The sequence below is a fragment of the Panthera leo genome, chromosome A3, assembly GCF_018350215.1.
Source record: "Panthera leo isolate Ple1 chromosome A3, P.leo_Ple1_pat1.1, whole genome shotgun sequence".
Lineage (NCBI taxonomy): Eukaryota > Metazoa > Chordata > Mammalia > Carnivora > Felidae > Panthera > Panthera leo.
In genome coordinates this window covers 114017633-114043815 of record NC_056681.1, presented here as the reverse complement: position 1 = coordinate 114043815, position 26183 = coordinate 114017633, and the positions used below count along the sequence as shown (strand labels likewise).

General features: G+C 35.1%; 1 protein-coding gene across 5 annotated transcripts in view; it reads right to left on the bottom strand.

Moving 5' to 3' along the window:
- The window catches only part of MEMO1 (mediator of cell motility 1), a 125291-nt gene that overhangs the window by 12292 nt on the left and 86816 nt on the right, over window positions 1-26183 (bottom strand). For 3 of the 5 annotated variants that reach the window (XM_042933308.1, XM_042933307.1, XM_042933304.1), the window contains 2 exons: window positions 10240-10382; window positions 1806-1882 (listed from right to left, as the gene is read on the bottom strand). In XM_042933308.1, coding sequence (XP_042789242.1) covers window positions 1806-1882; window positions 10240-10382 — 220 coding nt within the window. Of the gene's footprint in view, window positions 1-1805; window positions 1883-4718; window positions 5213-10239; window positions 10383-26183 lie in introns of those variants that run through there. The other 2 variants (XM_042933303.1, XM_042933306.1) reach the window with 2 other exon arrangements.

Sequence of the window (26183 nt, the reverse complement as noted above, 5' to 3'; positions counted from 1 at the left end):
TACAGTTAGGGTATTTGCTTAATTTAATTATGTACGGAGGAAGATTATATTCACTAATTCATTCACTTGAAAAATATTTATTGAGCACCTACTAATGTTCTACTCACGACTCTAAGCACTTTGGATACGTCAGAGAACAAAATAAATTTCCTAACAAAACTGTGATAAGTACAATATTTAGTTTGTTGAAAGAAAAACTGCAGCAGGGTTAAGTGGATTGGGAATGCTAAATGGGTATGATGCAAAATTAAACAGGGCAGCCAGTACCATTGGGAAGGTGAAGCAGAGCAAAGCCACAGAGTAAGTGAGACAGTCGAGTGTAGAAAGGGCAAAAGTCCTAAGCTAGGCACATGTATGTCATTTTCATGGAACAATAAGGAGAGTGTGTGTCCTAAATATCTCTTACATCTCTACACCATAATAGCTTCTAAGTCTGTTCAATGACTACACTGTAAGTTCCATGAAGTGGGAAACAATGTTTTCTCTTCTTAACATCTGCAATACTTCACACAGTACCAGACACGCATTAGACACCCATTAACCACTTGCTACATGAAAAAAATAAATGACAACAGAACCAGAAAAGTTTTCTGAGGCAAGTGAGCACTAAGCCTCAGAAGAATAAGATCAGAAGGAGAAGCCAGAAAAGAATTAAAGACTGAAACAACAACATCATAAAGGCAAAAAAAAAGTCAGTAGATTAAAATCCAAACAAAATTCCAAAGCAAAAGTGTTCAGACATAATTGGATCTAAGTAACAAGATAAATTTAAATATGATAAAATCTCCTAAGTAACTAAATTTGCATTCATTCCATTTTGCTTTTAATAAAATATACAAGATAATAGCCCAGCTATAGTTTTAGATCCAGATTCTTTACTAAAATGTTTTATCTACTTTAGACTAAATATTCTTGTACTAAAACATATGCATAAGGCTTTTCAAACAGGGGTAAAGTTGATTTTAACAGATCACAGGCTTAAAGTCTGATGGAGTTTATAGAGACCACCTACTCCAAGTCTCTTATCTTAGAGATGACAAATTGAGGACTAGGGAACTAAAATGATGTCAAAGGTCAGAGCAAATTAGTGATTTATCTGCTATATTTAATATTCTGTTCAAATTAGAGATTCATCTATATTTAGTATTCTGTTCAAATTAATGATGTATCTGCTATATTTAATATTCTGTTCCAATCAGTGAGATATCTGCTATATTTAATATTCTATTTTAGGTAAAAAAAAAAAACAAAATTATTTGTATGACTTTTTAAATATGAAAACAAGTACTATGACTACTGTACTACTTCAAGAAAAATGACAGCAAGATCAATGTCTACTGTAGTCCTGGGCCATGTAAGAATACAATCATATTTTTAAATTCTATATATAAAACAACAAAATGAAACACCATTTCAGAAAATCCAAATGGCCAAAAGATACAATTAAATAATAAAATAAACTAAGAATTTGCTGTGGTTGTTTCTGCTTAAAAATAAGTAATGGCATTAGTATCCTGTCTTCCCTAAACCTGAGACACTCCCCCAAATAGCATCTAAAATCCAAATCTAATTATTCTTAGTCTCATTAATCAAAAAAAGATAAAGGAAATTTCAACTAATAGAAAAGGGATTATTTTTATAATCAATATTCATATGATGATAAACTATATTTTGCACATTTAGTTAGGTAGGTAGGGAAAGAATTATTAGTCCACTGTATAATTCAACATATTAAGTCTTGAATCACTAAACTGAAATGAAAGAAAACACCTTAGAGCATTAAAACCCACACCTGAAAGACTTACCATTTTATCTAGATGTTCAATGGATCTATAAATCTCCCCCTGGGATTCATCATAGTAACTGTAACGGAACCTTTGACCTTGAAACAAATATCATGTACAAAATAAAATAGGGAAAAATTAGAAGCTAAAAAGAAAGCAAGCGCTTACCAAATAATTTCAGTTCTCATGGAGGGCAAAGCACAGCTTAAGCCTCTGAGAGAATCATTCCCAAGAGCCCTTGTACATAAAAATAAAAGGCATATTTGGGAAGGTGATAAAGAAATGATATATCAACAGTGTTTTATGATGTTAAAAACTATTTCAAACTGTAGAACCTTAAAGTGACGAGCAATACAAAAGACTAAGGAAACAAAACAGCTTAAAAGTTAGAAGCAATGTTAAACATATTGTATCAGTCTGTAACGGAAGGTAAACCCAAAGAATACGATTCAAGGAAATTTGGTTTAAGAAAACTATCTCAATGTAACAAATCAATGGAAGCTTAGCTTTTGCTGGATAAGTACAAAGATTTGATCTCTATTACAGAAAAAAAAAAAAAATTGCAGGTCAGAGAAACACATGGCTTATGTGATTTTTATGACCTCAATAAAAAAATTTATCTCATTTTTGCAAAACTCTCTACTTGAAAAAGCAATACAGGTGCCTTAAAATAGGAGGCACAAAAGAATAAATATAATAAATAGTCCTACTCTGACAAAATCTCAGTAAGAGTACAAGCACAGAACATTCAACGTTTAGCTCTTCTCCAAGAGAGGGTAAAATGGAAGAAGCTTGAAAAGAAGACAGAAAACAAAAGGCTCAGGTAATACATTTTGCTTCCTACTATAGTTACATAAAAACCAAAAGTTAAATATATTCATAACTAATTGTGGTTATCTTATTCCACTGATTATGTTGTATTTCAGATACATCTACACTTGTATTTATTTCTGTGATGCCTATGTAGGAACTCATTACTTTTGTATTTAGTCATTTTTAAAGATCCATCAATGCACTTAAAAAGTATTAGAGTATACCAGTCATGTATGCACACACTATGTGTCTTGTAGCTTCATTTTTACACCAAAGTTCACATATACAATTATTATCTTCACACCCGAGAAGATGGGTTTCTCCAGCTGGATAATTATGATTTCTAAGTTTTCTGTTTAATCTTACTAGAAATGACGAGCAACGGAAAATAAAAAAACTTCTTTGATGCTCTTTTTTGGAAAAAAAAAAAACCACACATCATAGTTCTCAACACTTCCTTTACATGTTGATGTTGGTCATATTTGATGGTCATCTTTCTATAATATACTGTATTTCCTTAACTTTCACATTTTAGCTTTTCACATACATTACTATGTACAATTACTCAATGTAGCAGTTCTTACTTTCCCTCAAGAGCTTCTATTAAATCAGTATTGCATCTTATAATTCATGATATCCTAGAATCAGCAATAGGATTCTAAGACGATTATCTGCTTTCTGGATACAACAACTTTTTTTGTAAACACTGAAGATTACTAAATGTTGCCATAACTATGAGATCCATTACAGTCCTTGCACTGAAAAAATTCTTACATAGTGACAATTCATCACTCAATGCCCCTATGTTAAATAACTCATCATACATTTCTTTCAAAATTTAGAGTTAGGCTTAGTTTTGTTTTTCTTTACAGAATGTATGTACTTACTCCTACCTAATAATGAGACTCTATAACCCTATTTTTCCTATTTTCCAGGTGGCTATTGGAAGGCTCAAAGACAAATCTAAAGCCTGTCCCAATAACTCATTGATTCAATTCATTAGTACGAAATTTCTACTTCTATTTCAAAGTTTTTTGGATAGAGTTATGCCAAATCATTTGTGAAATGAATGAACAATTAAATGAATAATCTTAGTCAAGAAAATTCTGACTCACTGTCAACTATAGTAAGAGTAATATCCTTGGAAGCAATCACAGTGAATATTCTTCGAACTTGAACTGCTTCAGGTTATACTAATGTATTCTTTTTCTTGCTTCAGGAAATAGCTATTAGTTTTAGCTGTCAATAAACCCTGTGACTGGGACACAATCATCTAATCTGAAAACTGCTACTCTTCAGGTGCAGAGTAAAATGCATGGACTTTGTGATAACCATTTGCTACTGGAAAGTCTTTTCTGTGTATTTCCAAGTTCGGAGCTGCCATTTCAAATGAATGAAGTTGGTCAAACCTGCCTTAATCATAAGTGAAAAGGGTAACTATATTTGAAAATGCTGCCTTGTTCGTATGGACAGTTTTCAATGTAACATTCACTTAAAAGCTACTTCTGAAGAGAAAAATACAGAAAATGTTTCAAATGTTTTAAAATATTAAATCAGCATGTGATTTAAAAAGAAGGACAAAATACACAGAAGATTGATGAGCAAATGTTTAACATTTTGCTATCTACCTCTTGCTACTCTTTAGGTAGCTACCTTGCATTTTGTAGCTGAAGAATTGAGTAGAAATACTTATGAGCTCTAAATAATATATTGACTAAGTAGCTAAATCCACACTACATATAGCTACTACACTGAAAAAATACCTTACTTAAACAGCTCAAACTGTCTTTACAATAATTTTTAAAAATTGTACAAGCATTTAAAAATTACTTGAGTAATTCATTCTGGTCACTACACATACAGAAAACATCTAATCTGAAGTAAATAGTTTACATCATCCTAGCCTACATGTGTATATAGGTGTGGGCTGGTGTGCATGTGCTCATGCATGCACACACTTTAGCTACACACCTCTTGGAATTTGAATGCAAAAAAAAAAAAAAAACACTTTTGTATCTAATTATTAAAAAGTTTATCCAGATTTTATTTAGTGAGAAATAAGAGACATGACAACACTAGCACAATACACTGTTTATCAAATGCACCTTTAATCAAATATTTATTGATTTAAAATATATTATGATTTCATATAACTCATGATCAGACATTTGTTTTATAATACTTCTAACATTCAGTAAAGCTTATGCATCTAAACTGAGTAAATACAGTTGCCTATGTACCTGGAGAACTGGACTTGCATATTTTTATAAGTATGAATAAAGCATATCACATAGTAAGAGAAAATTACTTACCTGAAACTTATCCTTTCAGAAGGTACACTGGGAAAATGGATTCTTTGAGCCCCTGTTTCAACTCCAAGTATGAGCTTTCTAGCTTTAAGAGCCATTGACACTGCCCCTAGGGGCAGCACAAGCTTTGGAACTCCCCTAGTGAGTATGTCAGTAGTTTCTTCAGGTGCCTTCCCTCAGTTCTTTTCAAATTCAAAAGATGAGAGGAAAAATAACCCAAGAAAAAAAAAATCCTGTAAAGCAGAAACCTTACTCTTTGAGGGAAGGAGGGTAGCTCATTTGTGAATCCATTCCAGAGCACGCTTTCTGAGAAAAAGAAATACAGGTAAGTAATTTTCCCATCTCCAAAGGTGACTGGTGATTAATGAGTGGATTCACAGAGTGTGGAGAGTAAGCTCCAGGGATGTCTGTTTAACACACAACAATCAACTAATGAGGACAAACATAACAATGAATGGTACAAGAACCAACACTACTTTTTAAGTACCTCAAAACAAAAAGTAAAAAAATATCAAATACCTCAACATTAAGCTATACACTGGATTGTAGAAATAAACAATGAGCTTGGAAAGTTGATCAATAAACCTCCCAAAAGATTAGTCAACAAGACAGACTTTCAGACATATGTCCAGTAAAAACTGTACTATTATACATTCACTTAGTCACTTTATGTTTATATATTAAAATATTTTCAATTATTTGAGTTAACCTCACAACAACTTGTGAGATAGACTATGAGGCCATTCATTCTATACTAAGGGCCTAAACTGGGGACATTCATAATTGAAATCATAAAAAACTATAGTCCTTACATTCTGAAGTCTTAGTTATAATGTAAAAAAAAAGTCTTCTCTCATACTTGCAAAAAATCAAAAACTTAAATATGTCAAATTAGTATGTATGAAATTTGAGAAGACGAATATGAAAGCTTCGATAAGATGTATTTCTGAAATTAGCTAACTTATACTCAAACCAATTTCAATATTTAGAAAATAGTAATACCCTAGTATACTCCTAAGAGACTGACAACAGAAAGGAAAAAGAGCATGCATGAATAATCACTCGTTAATATATATTAAAGTAGAAATCTGAACTAAGATATAAAATCATAAATATTTAAGGGAATGCCACTTTTAATAGATGACACATACTTATAAAAGAGAAATTATGTAAACTTAGACAAATAAAAGTTTATATGTAAAAATCCAAAATTGCTGAAGTGACTGTAGTAAACTTTATTCATATTTTAATAATTTATCATTAACATTTACCAAGTAAATTTACTGAAGTTGATTTGCACTTAAAACCACCATAAAAGAAAAATTACATAGAAGAATGAATCAACTTTAAAATTTCAATTTCTGTTAGATCCAGTTTCATTTAGAAACATCTTAGAAGTTAAAAATGTTAATGAAAGCTATCAATAATCTAAATTTGAAAATATGAATTTCAGAGCGATCAGAAAAGTTCAAACATTGTGTGTGTGTGTGTGTGTGTGTGTGTGTGTGTGCGCGCGTGGAGAGAGAGACAGAGAGAGAGAGAGAGAGAGAGAAGAGCAAAACTGAAAGTTAGGAAAACAGAATGAAAATTCTACCAATTAGAAAAACTAAAATAGGGCCAGTCAAAATTCTCTTATATGGAGCCATCTTATAGGACAAGAACTTGATCAGAAAAAGTATAGGGGTCACATTACCTAACCAGAGTAAAGATCAATTACTAGCAGCAAATGTCCTTCACTTATGCCACAATCCCTGGTAGCAGCAAGAAGGGTGAAATGAGGTAGGATTATGAAAAGTGTTACTAGGAAACATCACTCTATTGGGCTGACTAATGAATTTCCATGTGGATTAGACTTACGATAAAATAAAAGGCGAGAATTGAAATGCTGAGGGTTTGGGTGGGGGGGGGGGAGGATGCGGATTCAAATGAAGGGACAGAAAGAAGGGGCATAATGTAATCCAGGTTTCTACTCTCCCTTAGTTTTTCCCACCCAAAAAGAAAACTTGAGAATATTTTAGTCTTTCTGCTTTTTCTCTCTCTAATGCCATTTTCAAGTCCACATAAAATTTAAATGGGATCTGAGAGATGGAACATCTTTAAAACAAAGTACAATTGAAAAAAAAAAAAAAAGTCATTCTTGTAATGGACACTGGCTAACAAATAGAATCAACCAGGCAAAACCCTGCCAATTACATACAGGTTTCCCACTGTCTCTGTCACCAAATTCCCTGCTTTATTTTTAACAGAAGCTGGACATAATATAAACAATGACTAGAAATGAAATTTGTTGTCTCTGCCAGGACTCTAATCCACTATTCAACAAAAACAAAATTCCACTGTATATATCTGAGTAATTTGTCAACTGTACCATAATCAATTTTTTTTCAAAGATCAGCTATTTAGAAATATACAGTGTGTTGACAGCTTAACTCAATGATACTTTGAAAATCTCTGAATATTTGAGGAAGTGAATCCTTCCTATGAAATGATTTACAATTCAGTGTTACCATTAATATGATATAGTAAAAGCAATCTATATAGTATCTTTACAAAAAAAGAAAAAAAGACAGAAGAAGAAACCATTAAGAAATATCTTCACAAGAAAAAGCTAGTTTTTTGAAGTGGGAGTATAGCATCCATTAATACAGAAAAGATGACCAACACCACCAGAGCATGAATTTAAGAAACATGAAAATTTCTGAGACATTTTAACCCATAACTAGCCCATGATTCATATTACTTCAATTAGGCACATAAAATAGAAAATAAATCTTACTTTATAAAAATGACAGTTACTATTACAATTATAGAGGGAAACACCAATTTTGAAATAGTATCCATGCAATACCTTGCACTTATCACCAGACCTTCATCAACTTTCCCAATAAGAATTAGTACAGTGCTTTTTTCATAAGTACAAAATAAGCACTTAATGGGTATTATTAGTGATAGTCATACTAGAAAAACAAACACTTGGAAAAGTTCTATTACTTAACCACCAAATGTAAATATAAATATGTTTTAGTTTCTGGATAATTCTCATAACATCTACCAATCTTTGGAAACTTGGGGTTCTTTTTTGTAATTATCACCAGGAAATCTTATAATTTAAATACCAAAATTTTCTAGAACACAGATCAAACGGCCTAAATAATTTTCTAAAAACCTAGGTAGGGTATAAAACAAAATTCATCTCTCTCTCTCTCAATATTGTACTTAAATATAGTAATGAACTAGGGCTTGTTTGCTTTAGAATTCATTATTGAGGTGAAAAGGATGATTTTACAGAGAAGAGCACTATTATAGCATTATACTGATTTTTGTGTGGATTTATGCTGTGAGTGCACATGGTACCAACCTAGAGGGAGAACTTCAATTCTGAAGAACAGTATCAGGGGAACTAACTACTTAAATCTTAAAAGTAAAGTGATTCATAGAGGTCTTAAAAGTGAAGAGGGACGGGTCACATGCTTTAAGAATTTTTAATTTCTGGGGCACCTGGGTGGCTCAGTAGGTTAAGCGTCCAACTTCAGTTCAGGTCATGATCTCACAGTTCATGGATTCGAGCCCCACATCAGGTTCTGTGCTGACAGCTCAGAGCCTGGAGCCTGCTTTGGAGTCTGTGATTCTCTCTGTCTCTCTCTCTCTCTCTCTCTGCCCCTTCCCTCCTCAAGCTCTGTCTCTCAAAATATAAATAATAAAAAAAAATTTTTTTAAGAATTTTTAATTTCTAAAACATATGGACATGCTTTACTACCAATGTAAATTCAGAATACTAAGAAAAAGAGCCCTTTTTTCAATGATATAGTTTTTAAGATCAACTATGACTAAACTTCAGAATTTCTAAGAAAAGAACTCTTTTTAAGCAAATACCTAGCCCTCAGATCTAAGTAATATACTTATAATCCATAAAAAAAAAAAAAAAAAAAAAACTTCTGCCAAAGGTAGCAAACTAGCCAATAGAACTGATTACTAAACACCCCTGAGAACCTCTTAGGGAGTTTGGCAAGGTAGTACAGCTACCTGCATACCTTAAACCTGGGCTTCACCACCTCAGCTCTACTGACATTTTGGGCAGGATAATTCTTTGATGTGGAAGGCTGTCCTGTGTACTATAGGATGTTTATGAAGCAGCTTCTCTGGACTCTACTCAGCAGATGCCTAAAGCATCCCCGCTTCCCACCTCCACCCCATTGTGATGACCAAAAATGTCTCCAGACATTTCCAAATGCCCCCTCAGAGGACAATCAGCCCCAGACGAGAAATCAGTGACTTAAACCCCAATACTTATCTATACCATTAGGGAGGATGGTTCTCTTAAAATGAAATCTCAAAACCACTCACAGAGCAAGGTAAGAGAAAATATCAGCCTAACCAGGCCAGATAAATATTCTCAACTCTAGGAATCAATGCTTAAGACATATAAAAGCCAGGCCTCCCTATATCTCATTGAGGATGTTTTTCTGGCCATTCTAGTACTATATCTTAAAATTTATAGTCTTGTGCCTTCTGTTTTCTCTATAATCAAAGAAATAACTGAAGGATGAATAGATATTGGCATTCTTAAGCCAATGAGAGATGTCCTAAAAGGAACAGGATTCAGAAATAATCCAGAACAGCAATGGATAAAGGAGAGCAAATTGTATCCAAAGAAATCAAAAATCAAAATTTACTAAAAGAAGCATCCACAAATGTCTCACTTATTTTATGATCTATTCACTGTTAAGTTTCCTTACTCTTTTTATTCACAATAATAACAAAAATCACTTCAGAATCCTTACCCTTATAAACCATTACCAATGAAGACCACAGTGCTAATAGCCAACCTGTTACAATCTTTGTAGGGTAGCTCTAAGCTAATAGCAGAAATTAAGCACCAAAAGAAAAATAGAAAGAAAAAAATACACTAATTACAAAAAAAGAAAGGTGGTAAAGGACTGGCATAGCACAAAGCGCTCTCCTATCTTCTAAAGAAGAACATTTGTTTTATCTACCAAAAAACTAACTTCAGAGCATCTACCACACAACTCTACCTGGAAATAGGGTTAAAAGATCTTTACTCCCACTTTCGTAAGTAGCTAAGCAAGGATGCCCTCACAGTGTGAATCCAATTATACCAGTCGCCTTTGGAAATGTATCCATGACCCACTATCATAATCTGATCCTTTTTAAATGACCAAAAGACTTTTTTATTCACTTTGAAGTATTGTGGCTAAAAGTAAAACTCTCCAAGGAAAGTGATAAGGAACAGAAAATCAGAGCTTACAGTGAAAAGATACCATTAAGCACAAGTATATAATATCTACCATGATATGTTAACATCTAGAACTTACCCCAATGGCAGAAATCAGAAGAAACCACAAAGAGATTACTAGGATCCGCTAGATATTTACTGAAGAGTTTTCCGAATTCCTGTTCTTTTGACTCACTCAGAGCTCCAACCAGTACAGGAATAATGGTAAACTCATCCTTATGGCTTAAAGAAAACAGAAGAAGAAAAAAAAAAAAAAAGTCATTTAAGAAGTATAAGAATAAAAATAGTTTTCCAGTGTGTTGGCACTAAAAGTGGAACATTATTAATTGTGGTAAGGATAATATACATATTATTGAATTTTTTAATCTGCAAATAAAATGTTTAAAGAAGACCATTTAAAAATAAGAGAGAGACACAATACTAAAAATATCTATTTAAATTACAGAAATATACAATACTCTTTAGGTAAACAAAGCTATTTTACTACTAGGTATAATAATATCCTCAAAAATAAAAATAAGCCCATCAGACCATCACCAAGTCAAGTCTTTTCAACTACCAAGCAAAGCTACAATCATCTGCCCAATCCTTCCACAATTTTAAAAGAGCATTAAACTCTTCCTCAATATTTTAATCCTATCCTGTTACAAATACCACGACTTCTGGCACTTCTATGACCTTGCCAAGTGAGACCTACAGAACTTAACCCTTGGCTTCCGTAAGATACACCAAGTGCACCTTATACCTATACTAACTAATAAACACATACAGGACAGTCTGACGATACAACTCAAAATTCACTGGTCTCTAGGGTGGACACAGAATTCAAGGAAGTAGGTATTAATTTCTAGCAGCAAGAAAAAGACACCACAACCACCCACAATGTTTATGACATATCCACAAGTCCCTTTTTCACTCTACAGATTGACAGATTTATGGAAAAGGAACAGAGCAGATTAATAAAGAATAACTATGATGGGCTATAGAAACAGACGTTTACCCCAAACCTTTTAAAATTTTCATTGTTGTGAAATTTTACTTACATATATTCAATATTATTTATATTCTAAATGATCCCAGATTGGAATTTTAGAAGCGTGAATCATGTTTGTCTGACTTGTTCTGAACAGGACTTTAAAAAAAAAAAAAAATCACCATTATAATAAATGCTTTTTAATATGATAATCTGACACTTAACTGATGTAGGACAAACAATTCATAAAAGGGTTTTTAAAAATACGAAATTTTAGTTTATTCCCCAAATAAGTGTTAGCCCAGCTTCATAAAGCTAAATTCAGGGCACCCAAGCACCTCCCCCATAAAGGCCCCCTTACCCTTGTCAATTGCGAAATAAACAGATCATACAGATCTCCAGTCCCTCTGCAATGCAGGGGCTTCTTGGGCAGAATCTGCATCTATGGAGTAAGAAAAAAAGAGGAAGCTGGCAGAGGAAGCTGCCATGGAATATCTCTTTCTCTGACTCTTTCACCAGTTTGCTTTACAACTGCAGGAAGGAATAGGGGCCCTTCAGTAAGCTAAGAGTGATTATCACTTGAAAGAAAAGAATTTGAGCTCTAGTAAAAATTCAAGAAGACTGTTATGAATTGTTCTAACTTCAAGTACTACCTACATAAATTTTAAAAAAACTAAGATCATCAAAGAGTGTAAGTAATTATGACATGGTAGGGATGCAATTATATAAGAGTATTAAAAAACAAGAAGTCAGAAGAAATAGGTTCAAGTACCATCTCCATCATATAATAAAAGTTGAGAGGGTGGGTAAATCACTAACCTAAAAATGCATTTTACCTTATCTGTCAAATGATCATAATTACAATATCTATTTTCTGAAACTATTATGAAGTGAGCAACGCTATAGGAAAAGTAGTTTATCAACAGTAGTTGGCTCACTCTGAAGAAATAATACATGTCTACTATTCCATACAGCCACCAAACCATTCAATTAACCTCGGTCTCATCTTGCAAGTCTATACGAAGGTAAAAGGCTCAAACTACTCAGAAATCTAAGCTTTGAATCAAGATCCGTCTATCTACTTCTTCGTCATTTCTCTTTTAAAAATTACTTGTTTTATCTTCTCACAAAGCATGAATTAGAAAAATGAGTATTTGGCTTTGAAATATAATATTCCTAGGCTCTAGAATACAAGTTGTCAAGTTGGTTTTTCCCAGTGAAGGAGTACAAAATCTTGCCCTCAGAAAACAATGATAAAACTGTCAAAAATAACCATTTTGTGGCTCTAGAAATTCAACAAGGCAAAAAACACAACGAGAAGAGTTTATCAGCGTAAAATAAGTGAACATCTTGGGAAGAACAGTGGAAGTCTGGCATCTTACCAGGAGCTGCCTCCATCCTCCTGCCCCAATCCACCAACATGGCAGAGGCTGCCTATGAAAATCAGCAGCTTCACTGCTAAAAGGGGCTGACTTTGACTTGGAGGACAGAGCAGAATACTCACACTCAGCACGAAACAGAAAAGCCCACAGCTCTTGTAGCCTGAGGTTATGGAACCACTTGAGGCAACCCACAAACCTAGAAATTTAACATGGAGATTCTGGAAAGGAGAGAGCCACGCAGGGACCAGATAAATTCATTTATTCTGAGGAAAGGATTGATGTCCTCCACAAAACCCCATGTGACTAGAAGGCAGCAAGCACAAATGTACAGGGGAGACCCCTAAGGTCCCTAGCTCCCCCCAGAATGCCAGCTAATTAGGAGGTTAAGAGCATATCCAAGGCAAATTAGAGACCTGAGAAAAACCAACATCTCCCACATCCTAGGCTGCCTGGAAATCTGCATGAATACACAGGAAGACCAGAGAAGACCCAATAGAAAGTAAAGGAGGCAAGCTAGAAAATGGCCCAAATTTTGAACATACTCCCCAAAATATACACAATCCTCCAGCAGAGGACAAAAGCCTTACTGGCTCAAGGTGTTCAATTACAACTTCCAACCAATCATTTACTAAGCACTAAGCAATGCAGACACAGAAATGAACTCTAGAAAGCCAAAGTTCATAAGAATTTTTAAAAAGTTGAGGAGATAAATCCGTAGCCGCACATTTTAGGAGACAGAAATTCTGTAGATAAAGCCAATCAAGTTACTTAAACAAACAAATGAAAAGTGAATGAATGAATGAATGAATGAAAGAATGAATGAATGAAACAACTACCACCACTACTACCACCTGCAGAAAATTTTAATAAAACCAGAATCAAGGGGTGACTGGGTGGCTCAGTCAGTTAAGTGTCCAATTTCAGCTCAGGTCATGATCTCACAGTTCATGAGTTAGAGCCCTACATTGGGCTCTGTGATGAAAGATCAGAACCTGGAGCCCGCTTCAGATTCTGTGTCTCCCTCTCTCTGCCCTTTCCCTGCTTGTGCTCACTCTCATTATCTCTCTCAAACATAAATAAACATCAAAAAAATTATATTAAAACTGGAATCAAGCTGCTATAAGATATAAAAAGTCCAGTTGTAAGAAAAAATTATGAGCCACAGAAACAGGACAATGTGACAGATTATCAGGGGGGAAAAAAAGTAACCAATAGATAGAAGCTGTATCCACGTGAGACCAGATTTAGCAAAGACTTCAAAACAATTCCTATAAATACGTTCAAAACATCAAGGAAACCATGCTTTAAAAAGTTAAAATATGGCAATGACTAAATAATTAATGAATATCAACAAAGAAATGCAAGCTATTTAAAAGAATTAAATAGAGGGGAGCCTGAGTGGCTCAGTCAGTTAAGTGTCCGACTTCAGCTCCAGTCATGATTGTGGTTCGTGGGTTCAAGCCCTACGTTGGGCTCTGTGCTGACAGCTTGGAGCCTGCTTCCGACTTTATGTCTCCCTCTCTCTCTCTCTGCCCCTCCCCTACTTATGCGCTCTCTCACACGCGCGCTCTCTCCTCTCTCTCTGTCTCAAGAATAAACATTAAAAAGGAGGGGGGGCACCTGGGTGGCTCAGTAGGTTAAGCAGTTAAGCATCCAACTTCGGCTCAGGTCATGATCTCCTGGTTTGTGGGTTCAAGCCCCGCATCTGGCTTTGTGCTGACAGCTCAGAGCCCAGAGCCTGCTTTAGATTCTGTGTCTCTCTCTCTCTCTCCCTGCCCCTCCCCTGCTCGTGCTCTGTCTCTCTCACTCTCTTAAAAATAAATAAACATTAAAAATTTTTAAATAAAAAATAAAAGAATCAAATGGAAATTTTAGAGTTGAAAAGTACAACAAATGAAATTAAAATTTACTAGATGGTCTGAAAAGCAGATTCAATATTACATAAAAAATCAGTGAAATTAAAGATAAAACAAATAATTGAACCTGTAGAGAAAAAAAAAAAGATTGAAGGGAAATGACCAGAGCATTAGAGACTTGTAGACAACATCAAACACACTAGATGCATACAATGAGAGTCCCAAAAAGTACAGTAAAAGACTTAAAAGAAATAATGGCTGAAAACTTTCCAAATTTCATGAAAAACATTGATCGACAGTTTCAAGAGACTCAACAACCCAAAATATGATAAGCACAAAGAGATCCCCATCTAGATACACTGTAATGAAACTGAGGAAAACCAAAGACAAGGAAAAAATCTTAAAAGCAGCAAACGGAAAATGACTCATTACTTAACAGGATAGTGTTTTCAACAACAGTACTGGAACCACTGCATATCCATATGAAAAAAAAGTACATTAGACCTTTACCTCATACTATATACAAAAATTAACTCAAACTGGGTAATAAACATAACTATTAAGAGCTAAACTAAGAACACTTCTGGAACAGGGGTCAGCAACAATCTTTTCAAAGGAGCCGTAAAGTAAATATTTTATATTTTCTGGGCCATACAATCTCTGTAGCTGCCAAAGTGTCACTGTAAACAGAAAGCAGCCACATATGTAAATGAGTGGGTATGGATGGCTATCTTCCAATAAAACATTTACAATAACAAGTTGTGGGCCAGATGTGGTCTGCAGGCTATAGTTTGCTGATTCCTGTTCAAGAAGAGAAAAATCTCTGTGACCCTGAATTAGACAAAGATTTCTTTTTTTTTTTTTTTTTTTTTTTTTTTTTTAGATAGGGAGAGAGAACAAATGGGGGAATGGGGAAGAAGGAGAGAGAGGGAGAGGGAGAGGGAGAGGGAGAGGGAGAGGGAGGGGGGGGAGAGAGAGAGAGAGAGAGAGAGAGAGAGAGAGAGAGAGAGAGAGAGAGAGAGAGAATCCCAAGCAGCCTCCATGCTCAGAACAAAGCCCAACTCAGGACTCAATTCCCGAACACTGGGATCATACTCTGAGCTGAAATCAAGTCAGATGCTCAACTGACTGAGCCACCCAGGTGCTCCTAGACAAAGATTTCTTAAATATGATACCAAAAGCAAAATCCACACGAGAAAAAAAGTGATAAAATTATTTCATCAAAACCTTTTGCTCTTCAACAGAGTGAAATAATCTGTATCTAGAATATGTAAAATCTCTCACAACTCAGTAAGAAGGCAAATTATCAAATTAAAACTAGAGCAAAATATATGAACAGACATTTCACAAAAGAAGACATAAAAATGACTAATAACCACACTGAAGAGTTGCTCAATATCATGAGTCACTGGAAATATGCAAATTAACACCAAGTCAGGTTATATATATCTATTAGAATGGTTGTAATCAAAAATGTTATTGTACTCTGACAATAACAGATACTGGCCAGTATGGGGAGAAACTGGAGACCTCGTGTTCCTGCTGGCATATAAAATGGTGCTGCTACTCTGCAAAATAGTTTGGCAGTTTCTGAAAGAGTTAAAACATAGATTTATATGACCCAGCTATATCATTCCTAAGTACTTATTCAAGAGAAACGAAAACATATGTTCACATAAAAACTTGTATGATGTTATTTATAACATTATTCCTAATAGCCAAAAATGGAATTGATCTAAGTGTCCATCAACTAGTGAATGGATAAAGAAAATATCACAGATTCATATAATGTAATAATTATTTGGCAATAAAAAGGAATGAACTAGCGATACATGCTAAAAGATTGGTGAACCTCAAAAACAGTATACGAAGTGTAAAAGGATAGCTACGGAAGACATCTTGTAGGATTCCATTTACATGAAATTTCTAGAAAATGCAAAATTCTGGGGCGCCTGGGTGGCTCAGTCAGTTAAGCGTCCGACTTCAGCCCAGGTCATGATCTCACGGTTTGTGAGTTCGAACCCCGCGTCGGGCTCTGTGCTGACAGCTCAGAGCCTGGAGGCTGCTTCAGATTCTGTGTCTCCTTCTCTCTCTGCCCCTCCCCTGCTCATGGTCTGTCTCAAAAATAAATTTAAAAAATAAAAAAATAAAACATTAAAAAAAAAAAAAGAAAATGCAAAATTCTATAGAGACAAAGCAGATAAATGGCTGCATAAGGTTGAGAGTTGGAGCCAGAACTGCCCTCAAAGGGACACAAGGTTTCTTTTTTGTGTAGTGCAAACATTCTAAAACTAGATTGTGAGAATGACTGCCCAACTCTGTAAATTTACTGAAAATCATTGAGTTGTACTCTTAAGTGAGTGAATTTTATAGGATGTAAAACATCTTTCAATAAATCTGTTAAAAGAAGAAAAAAGAAAACCCATCTTTGCCACTTGTAAGCTGTGCTACCTGCAGTAGGTTACCTAAAACTATCCTAAGCCTCAATTTTGTCATCAGTAAAAACAGACTTAATAATACTTGCCTTACAGGGCTCTTGTGAGCACTTAAGTAATGTAGAGTTAAGTTTTATCCCTTCTTTTTCTGTCCTATATCTTAAACCATGCTGCAGAAAATTAATACATCCAAGATGTGTAACAAACTAAAAGAAACTGAAATCCCAGAACCAAGAGAGGAGCACTCTCTTTAAAAACAAACAATATTACTATACCACCAATATTCTTAATGGCACAGAGCACTAAAAATCTATATTGGAATATTTGACGACCTTGACTGGGGCCACAGTCAGGAAGAAAAGTAAAATTTTAAGACCCAATACAAACCTAAGCTATAAGGAGGGTTAGAATTTCATTTAAAATAATGAGTCAGAAACTTATGGCAGGCTGGAACTGGGAAAAGAGGAATGGGACTTTTGTAGGAGAGTTAATAGACCTAGTCGGTCTGTTGCTCCAATTTTTAGAAGGGGCTGCTTGTAAAGACTGGCCCTTGGCTTTTACAATGTTCCCTATGGTGATTAAGCCTGCTTTACCACTTGGGACACTGTACCAGCTTGCCTGGATTGTAAACAAAATGATAATGGCAAACACGTACTTTCCTTCTGAGAGCAGAGAATCTCAGTAGCTGGAGCTAGTTATGCAAGCAGGGGGTCCCTACATGACCAGTCCCCAAACAAAATCCTGGAGTTTGAATCTTAGAGCAGGCTTTTCTGGACAGAAACACTGCACATGTGTTAAACTGACGGAGGAAACATGTTCTATTTAGCCCACCCTGTGAGAAGGAGAATGATGGAAGCATACACCTGGATTCCTCCAGATTCTGCCTGATGTGTCTTTTCCTTCTGCTGGTCCTGTTGTGTATCATATCTCTTTCAATAAACCATAACCATGAATAAACTGTGAGTCCTTCTAGTGAGTCTTCAAATGTGAGACTGGTGGTGGAACTCTTGAAACTGCGTTAAAGGCAAAGTGGCATAAAGGAACCATAACTGCAGAGGTTTAGGGAGTCTTCTAAAAAAAATAATTTCTCTCATCTTTTCTTCCTGATCAAATTCACCTTCAGACCACAGAGACATAGATATAGACTTTGTAAAGAATACTATGACTCACTCAAAGGAAGAACAAACTAAAAAGATCCAGAAAACATCAAGCAGAACCGAAGAACCGAGGAAGGAGGAGGAGAAAGGAAAAGGAGGAAGTAAGCTAGCTGTCAATGACAACTAAAAGTAACATTTAAGTCATTATAAATCTTTGCTGTATCATCAGGTAAGTAAATCTAATCAGATTATCAAAATAAATTTCAAAGGTTATATAGGCCTTTCTTAATTTCCATTTGAATAAGAATACTAAGAAAAAAGGTTTTTTACATGGGCAAAAATATCTCAGGTACTACTCAACCATCTGAAGCAAAATAATCCTATCATAAATTGGCCAAGCTTGCAATCCAAATTATAGAGAAATTTCAGTATTTTATTAGGAACAAGTCAACATTTCTATTCCCTATATTCTCTTAAACTGATACCTATTTCTAACTTTACCATCTCTGATAATGATATACAATTAGGCATTTCACTTTTGCACTCTTAAAATCACATTACTGCTCCAGACAGAAACATTTACCAAGTTCTATGATTCTAATCTTCAAATGTCTCCTATTATCTGCTCAGTTTGCTACCCCATCCACCACTGCCTTAGTTCAAAGTCCCATGACTTCTTTACTAAACTATTTCTTTCAATCTTTTCCAACTCTAATCCATCCTTCACCATCACACCATCAAGGAGTAGTATTCGGGGTTCCTGGCTGGCTCAGTTGGTACAGCATGTGACTCTTGATCTCAGGGTCGAGAGTTCAAGTCCCACGCTGGACATGGAGCTTACTTTTAAAAAAAAGGAGTAATATTCTTATGATTCCAAGTTCCAACCATGTCCTCCCTTTGCTAAGCAACTTTTACTAGCTCTATACCAATCAGGGGATAAAATACAAATATCTTAAAATGACATTCAATGACCTCTATAATATGGTCCCAACCCACTGTTCCAACTAGCTAATCTTGCCCCTCTTACTGTATGTCTTACTGTATGTCTTTACAGGTCACTTACCCAAATGCCTCCAGCTTCAGGCTGGCATTATATACATGTTAAAAGGTGTATAAGGTATAAGATAACAGGAAGTGGCAGGACTAAGAGCCAACCAAAAACATTCATATATATAAGAAAATGTTTTCTAAATTTGCAGGCCAAACAAAAAAATCTATAGACATATCTCAGTTACTAGGCAAGCCTTCTGCAACTACATTAGGCCAAGGCAGGTAGCTCTCTATTCTTAAGCCCTGGGTTTTCCTACTCCTGTACTTTGTATTTACAGAAGTCCCTTTCCCACAGAAACCTTCTGCCCCATTCTGAGAAAACTTCAGCCATCTTCAAAGTCCACTCAAATGCTCTCTCTGCCATGAAGCAACCTGTGTGCTCTCCTAACTTCATCTCTCTGTTCCCACATCCCCTTTTTCTGATCCCACAAACTAAACTGCACTTAATACATTTTGAATTATATTACATTTATTTATATACATTTTTTAACTTTCTTACCAGGCTATATGCTGAGAAAAATATACCATGTTTGCTTATTTGTCTATTTCCCATTATTCTTTCCACAGAGATTAGTACAGCTAGGTAGCTCTATAACATTTGAAATGTTAACATATTAAATGTTAAAATAACCAAATGTTTTAAATCTTGACAGGAGAAATGTCTTAAGCCATTTTAAAACCAATCAAATTTTTATACATATTAACTAGAAAAACTTAAGGGAGGACAATCACCACTTGGGAGCCAAAATGAGTTTTGTTTACTAGCCTACAAAATTACTCCCCATATATAAAATACATTATTCTTAATTTGTGATTTAAACAAACATCATAAAAGGAGTTTCTCGTGTATTCCTGAGGTGGTGATAAAGAATTCCTTCTTTCAACCCAAAATAGCAAGTACTAAAGAATACAATCAGAGGTATCAACTGTTAAAAAGTTCTTCAGAAAAAGGGAAAATGATCTAAGTCAGAAACTCAGATCTACATCAATAAAGAAAGCAATAAAGCAACATCTTTAGTTTATTTCAGTTTATTTTTCTTATTTTTTTTAAGTTTATTTACTTATTTTTGAGAGAGAGAGACAGACAGACAGACAGACAGAAAGCACAGATGAGCAGGGAAGGGGCAGAGAGAGAGAGAGAGAGGAAGAGAGAGAATCCTAAGTAGTCTCCACACTGTCAGAGCAGAGCCCTACACAGGGCTCAATCTCACCATTGTGAGATCATGACCTGAGCTGAAACCAAGAGTCTGATGTTTAACCAACTGAGACACCCAGGCACCCGTATTTTTCTTATTCTTAATTGATCCAAGAGATAACAATTCCTTCAAAACTTAATAGTAGCAACATGCTGTAATTATAGCTTACAAATGACTGCAGTATTACAAGGGACAGGAAGGACAAATAGGAAATACTGTTATAAGATACTTGTACTACCTATGAAACAGTACAGTGTTGTTTTAAAGTGCACTTGGATTCACTGCAAATGTATTTTGCAAACTTTAGAGCACCCACCAAAGGTTAAAAAAAAAGTACTATAACTGGTATGCTTAGAGGGGTAAAAAATGGAATCATAAAATGCTCACTTAAAACCACAGAAGGCAGAAACATTAACAGAAAGCAAAAAAGAAATAAAAAACAAGGGCAATAAGTAGACAGCAGTAACACATGTGAGAGATATTAATCCAAGTATACCAGTAATCCTTTAAGAGGTGAATGGATAAACTGTGATACATCCATAGAACACAATATTCTCAGCAATAAAAAGAAATAAGCTATCAAGCCAAAAAAAGACATGGAGGAATCTTGAAAGTATATTATTAAATCAAAGAAGCCAACTTGGGCTGCATATAGTATGGTTCCATTATATGACATTCCAAAAACAATATGACTATATACTATGGATACAGTAAAAAGGTAAATGGTTACCAGGGCATGGTTGGGGGGAGTGGAGGGGGAGAGGATGAACAGGCAGAGTACAGGGGATTTTCAGGACAATGAAATGATTCTGTATGGTACTATAATGGTAGATAACATGACATTAGGTATTTGGTAAAACCAATAAACTATGTAACACCAAAAGGGAACCCTAATTAAGCTATGGACTTAGGTATTAATAATGTATCAATATTTCTTCATCAACTGTAACAAATGTACACTAATGCAAGACATTAAGAACAGAGAAAATTGTTCAGTTAATAGTGTTTAATACCAAACCAAGCCATCGGATAGTGTTCTCACTCAAGAAACTCAAACATATAATCAATATGGACAAACATAAGAATTACAAGACTTCAGCTTAAATATCTGGGTAAACTACACAAAATCAAGTTGCTGGTTTTTTTTATAATAGTCTAAGCACTTCAAGAGTTATCAAATCCTAACCACACTGAATTTATAAGACTGACTAGAACCTAAAGCAGAAGATGGGACAGATTTAAGTACATTGTACTGTACTTTCAAGTTGTCTATGTTCCAAAATATTGGCAGTAACAAAAAGTAGTAAATGGCTAAGATAATAATGATGACTATTTTTATAATGAACATGAATGGTTTTAGAGTGCCATATTTCTCAATGGAACACTTTCAAAGTTACTAAAGCATTCTATTTACTCTGCACATTTCTCTGAACAAAAAATTGTGCAACTGAGGCAGAGGAATTGTTTTATATCTGGACTGTGGTGGATATATACAACTCTGCATTTGTCAATACTCACAGAATTCTGTGCCTTAAAGAGTACATTTTACTGTATATAAATTGCCAAAAAAATCAATTAAAATTTTAAACTGCAAACAAACAGTACATGAGTATGACACAGAAAGAATGTGGGGGGGGGGGGGGTGGAAAGACATTAAATGTAACTGAACAAGTAAAATAAAATGGAAAAAAAAGAAGAGCTGAGATCCAGTGCTGTTAATTTTCAGAGTCAACTCAATTTTTTCAAAATGGATCATTTCTACATATCCTAAATTAACTGTCTGAATACAATTATTAGCAATATAAAAATTATTATGAATTTCAATAGTAAAGATAATACATGGAAAAAAGGATCAAAATAAAGTACCTAAGATATTATCTCGTTTGCAGGTTTTATTCACACAAATAAATATGTATGTAAATCTTATATATATAATATATATATACACAAACATATATGCATACATATATTGTTAGCATATGCATAACAATTTCTACTACTAATCAACATTGGTTGAGGAGAAGCAGGGAGGCTTTAACTGTTCATTTTATTCTTTTTGATGCTGTTTACATTTTGAAGCCAAGTACGGTACTGTACAAGTATTTTTTTAATGTCAACAGGATCAAACCAAGCAAGGAGATTATGGGTCATATCATGTTTTCTCCTTTACACTACTCATTATTATTTTAAAAGTTGAAATGAGTATTGTTTTTTAAATCTGTTTAAGATAATACACAGAATTATAAGTAACACCTTAGGTATTTAATTTTTAAAAATCTGTAATGATTACAGTGAAAAAAATGAAAGAAAAGTTAGGAAATTAAATGGTCAATTGATTAAACTATTACATAAACATATACTACAAAGTCTATGTATACTCAATCAAAAAGAGTAAAAATGACATGGAAATATGGTCATGATATGAAAAGCAGCTAATAAAAAAGAACATCTCACCTCATTTTGGGAAAACTATTTAATGAAAGTATTGCAAATGGGAAGATCATTATTAATTCACTTAACAATTAATTACAGAAATCCTTTTGTGTACCAGGTACCGAGCTGGGCACGGAAGGTGAAGACAAGCTGCCCTCAGGCACAGAGAAGACTGGGGAATTACCAGCGATAGGCGACAAACAGGTAATCACCAAAAGAGCTATTTAACTGCAGTGGTACTATGGTAGGCTGCCTTTAGGTAACATCCCTGAAAATTCCTCCCACTTCTGAATGCTCATGCCACTCCTCCCATGAAAAGTAGAGTCTCTTTCTCCCTCCCCTTGAACCTAGCCTTGAAACTTGCTTGAATGAGTAGAATATGGCCTGACACTGTGCCAGTTCCAAGCCTAGATATTACAAGGCCTGAACAATTCTAGCCTGCTTTCTGGCTGCCCTGAACTGCCATGAACTTCATAATAGTCCAAGGCTATCCTGCAAGAGGACACCATGGGAAGAGAGAGGCCCTGAAGGGCAAGTGACAACAGGTGGAGATGGGAGATCACGAAGACGAGAACCAAGCTGCCTCAGCAGACAACCAGCATCACAGCCCCAGACAACAAGTGAAGGCATCTTAGAGCCTTCAGCCTACATCAGCCTGCTTCAACTGGCAGCAGATGAAACAGAGACGAGCTGCCAGCACTCACCCCTGACCAAATTTCTAGTTCAGGGTCATAAGCAAAAAAAAAAACAAAAACAAAAACAAAGGCACTTTGAGGTGATTTGTTATGCTATATACAATAGGTAAGTGAGACGAACAATGGTGCTTAAAAAGGTTACTACTGGAACAGAAAACCTAAAACACTGGCTTTGAGGACACAGAGGCAGGCAGAATCTGAAAGGGCAGGAAGAAGACAGTAAACTGGAAGAGCAGTAAGGAAACTGCTATGCAAGACCAGGAGAAAAGGGGCCCGTATTATTTACTGTCAGAACAATTAGCATAATTACACACAATTCCAAGTAGTAACTTAGAACATTAAAAATATACCTAGTGAACACGTAGATCTAGCTAAGAAGATTTCCAGGCAAAAGATTCAAAGTGTCACTGGTTTCTCTATAGCCAAGTGTGAGAAGGTAAAAGAAGAATAACATGAGCTAAAGAGTTACATGCAGAATTTAAGCGAAAGATTTCTAAGCAGGAGCTGCCTAGTCGGAAAATAGCTGTTTCTCATCACTAGCCTCTACAGATAGCAAGAGACTGTCAAAGAAACAACATAAAGACAAAGAACAAATCCAGAGTGCTGCCAATAAATCATGGGCTCACAATCATCAAATCAAAAATTCATCTGTAAAACCTTTTATTAAGACCACAAAAAGACTTTTTTTAAGTTTACTTATTTTGAGAAAGAGTGAGAGTAAGCAGCAGAGGGGCAGAGAGTGAAGGAGAAAGAGAGAATCCCAAGCAGGCTCCACACTGTCAGCACAGTGTCCAATGCAGGCCTAGATCTCACAAACTGTGAGATCAGAACCTGAGCTGAGATCAAGAGTTGGACAGTTAACTGAATGAGCCCCCAAAACAGAAAGACTTAGTAAGGTAAGGCTTAAATACTCTCTTAGATAGGCAAAAGGGCTTCTAAGAACCTTACAGGACCCTAACTTGGGATCCAAAGTAGAGAGAGTCCTGTCACTGAAAGAACTGTGGATGCAATTTTTGTCTAATGGAATGCACTTATAAACTGATAAATAGAAAACCCACAGTATTTAATGGAGTTCTATCCGTTTGGACTAAAACAAACACTGTTCCAAATGAAAAGAGAGAGGCCTTTAGGTTTTCAAACTGTCACATACATGAAGCCGACTGAAATGGCTACTTGGGTGTAAACAAGGCCCATTTCTTACGGAGAAATAAAAATGAGTTAGTGAGTACAGCCAAGAGCCCAAAGGAGCAAGCTAAGAGCTGAGAAAAATAAGGAATTATGAAGCTGCAACCAGAAGCCAGAAACAAGCCATAATCAAAGAACATTCTCTGTTCCCTGATCAGATTCCAGAAATGCTTTGGGTCAGAGGCTGCCATTCTTTCACTCTCCACTAGGAGGCTCTATTGTGATTAAGTGTTCCTGTCTCAAAATTGTATACTGAGTGTATGGCAGGGTGGGAATGGAGTAAAACTTGTCTTCTTAGTTCACAGGTACCCAAATCAAGAGGAGCTGTACCCAGAAAGCCTCATCCACATCTTAACCTCATGCAGATCATAAGGCAACAGACTTTGAACCTGAGGGTATAAATGAATGAGATTTCTGGGCATCTTAAGAGGGCTGAATACTGCATGTTGGATAAACACTGAATTGCCCACCAGAAGAACTGTGGTAATCCATCTGCAAAGATGGCTGCCAACAATTCTTCCTATTCCTGTATACACGTGCTACTTTTCTCATCAAGAAAAGTATTGATCATCTATTTCTAATCCTGAAACCAATATTATACTATATGTTAACTAACTAGAATTTAAAAAAAAAAAAAAAAAGAGGCGGAATCTATTTCTCCTTCCTTTAAATCTTGGCTGACATTGTGTTCTGCTTTAAAAAAGAGACTGTGATAAAAATAATGCCATGTAGTTTCAGACCTAGCCCTTAACAGGCTGAGAAACTTTTGTTTTTGTTCTCTTGCTACCAAAATCACCATGTAAACAAATCCAGGCTATCCTTCTAGACAGAAGCCAAGAAGAGAGAAAAGCCCTGGTTGATGAATGAACCAGCTACCTAGAGAACAAATGAGGTCAACTAACAACTAAAAACCAGCACTAAGGCCATCTTGGATCCTCTAACCCCATTCAGGTTACCTCAGTCAACTCTTCATGGACCAGAGCAAGGTGTCCCCTGCCTAAATTCTTGACCTAAAAATTATGAGCAATAAAATAGTTGTGATTTTCAGCCTCTAAGTTTTGGAGCAATATCTTGTGCAGTAACACATAACTAATATACACAGTGAGTGCACCAAAGGCTATAAAGGAAAAGCACTAGGTACCTTCTAGGTACTAGTCAGTATCAGAGATGCAAATGTAATCTGGGAGAGAGGGAAGGTCTCTTGAGAAGTGATATATTTAATAGTGGTTATTTAACACCATTTAATAGAAGGGGAATTATTAAAAAGAATTTTTGTTGATTTTAAGTTTCTATTTTCCTAAATTTTCAATATTACACATTTTACTTTTGAAATAACAACAAAAAATGTTATTTTGTTAAAACTTCCTTAAGGATATTGTTGGCTTTAATTGTACTGGTTCTAGTGTGTTGAAATTTACCAGGTCTAAAATATATTTTTTCATAACAAAATATGCAAACATTTCAGGAAATAATAAAAGTTTTCTCTTATTCTATGTAACTGAAGAATGGAGTGTTCTGATTATACTAGCATTCTGAGAAATAAACAGCATACATTGGTTTAACAATTTCTGAAGAATTAGAATGTAGTAAAACACAATTAACCTAAAATTATATTCTTTATAATTTATTATCACACTGATTTTTGGAAACTTCTTCAGGTATACACAATTCATCATAGTTATCACTGTGTATAGATGTGGATAACATAAGACTGAGAGAAG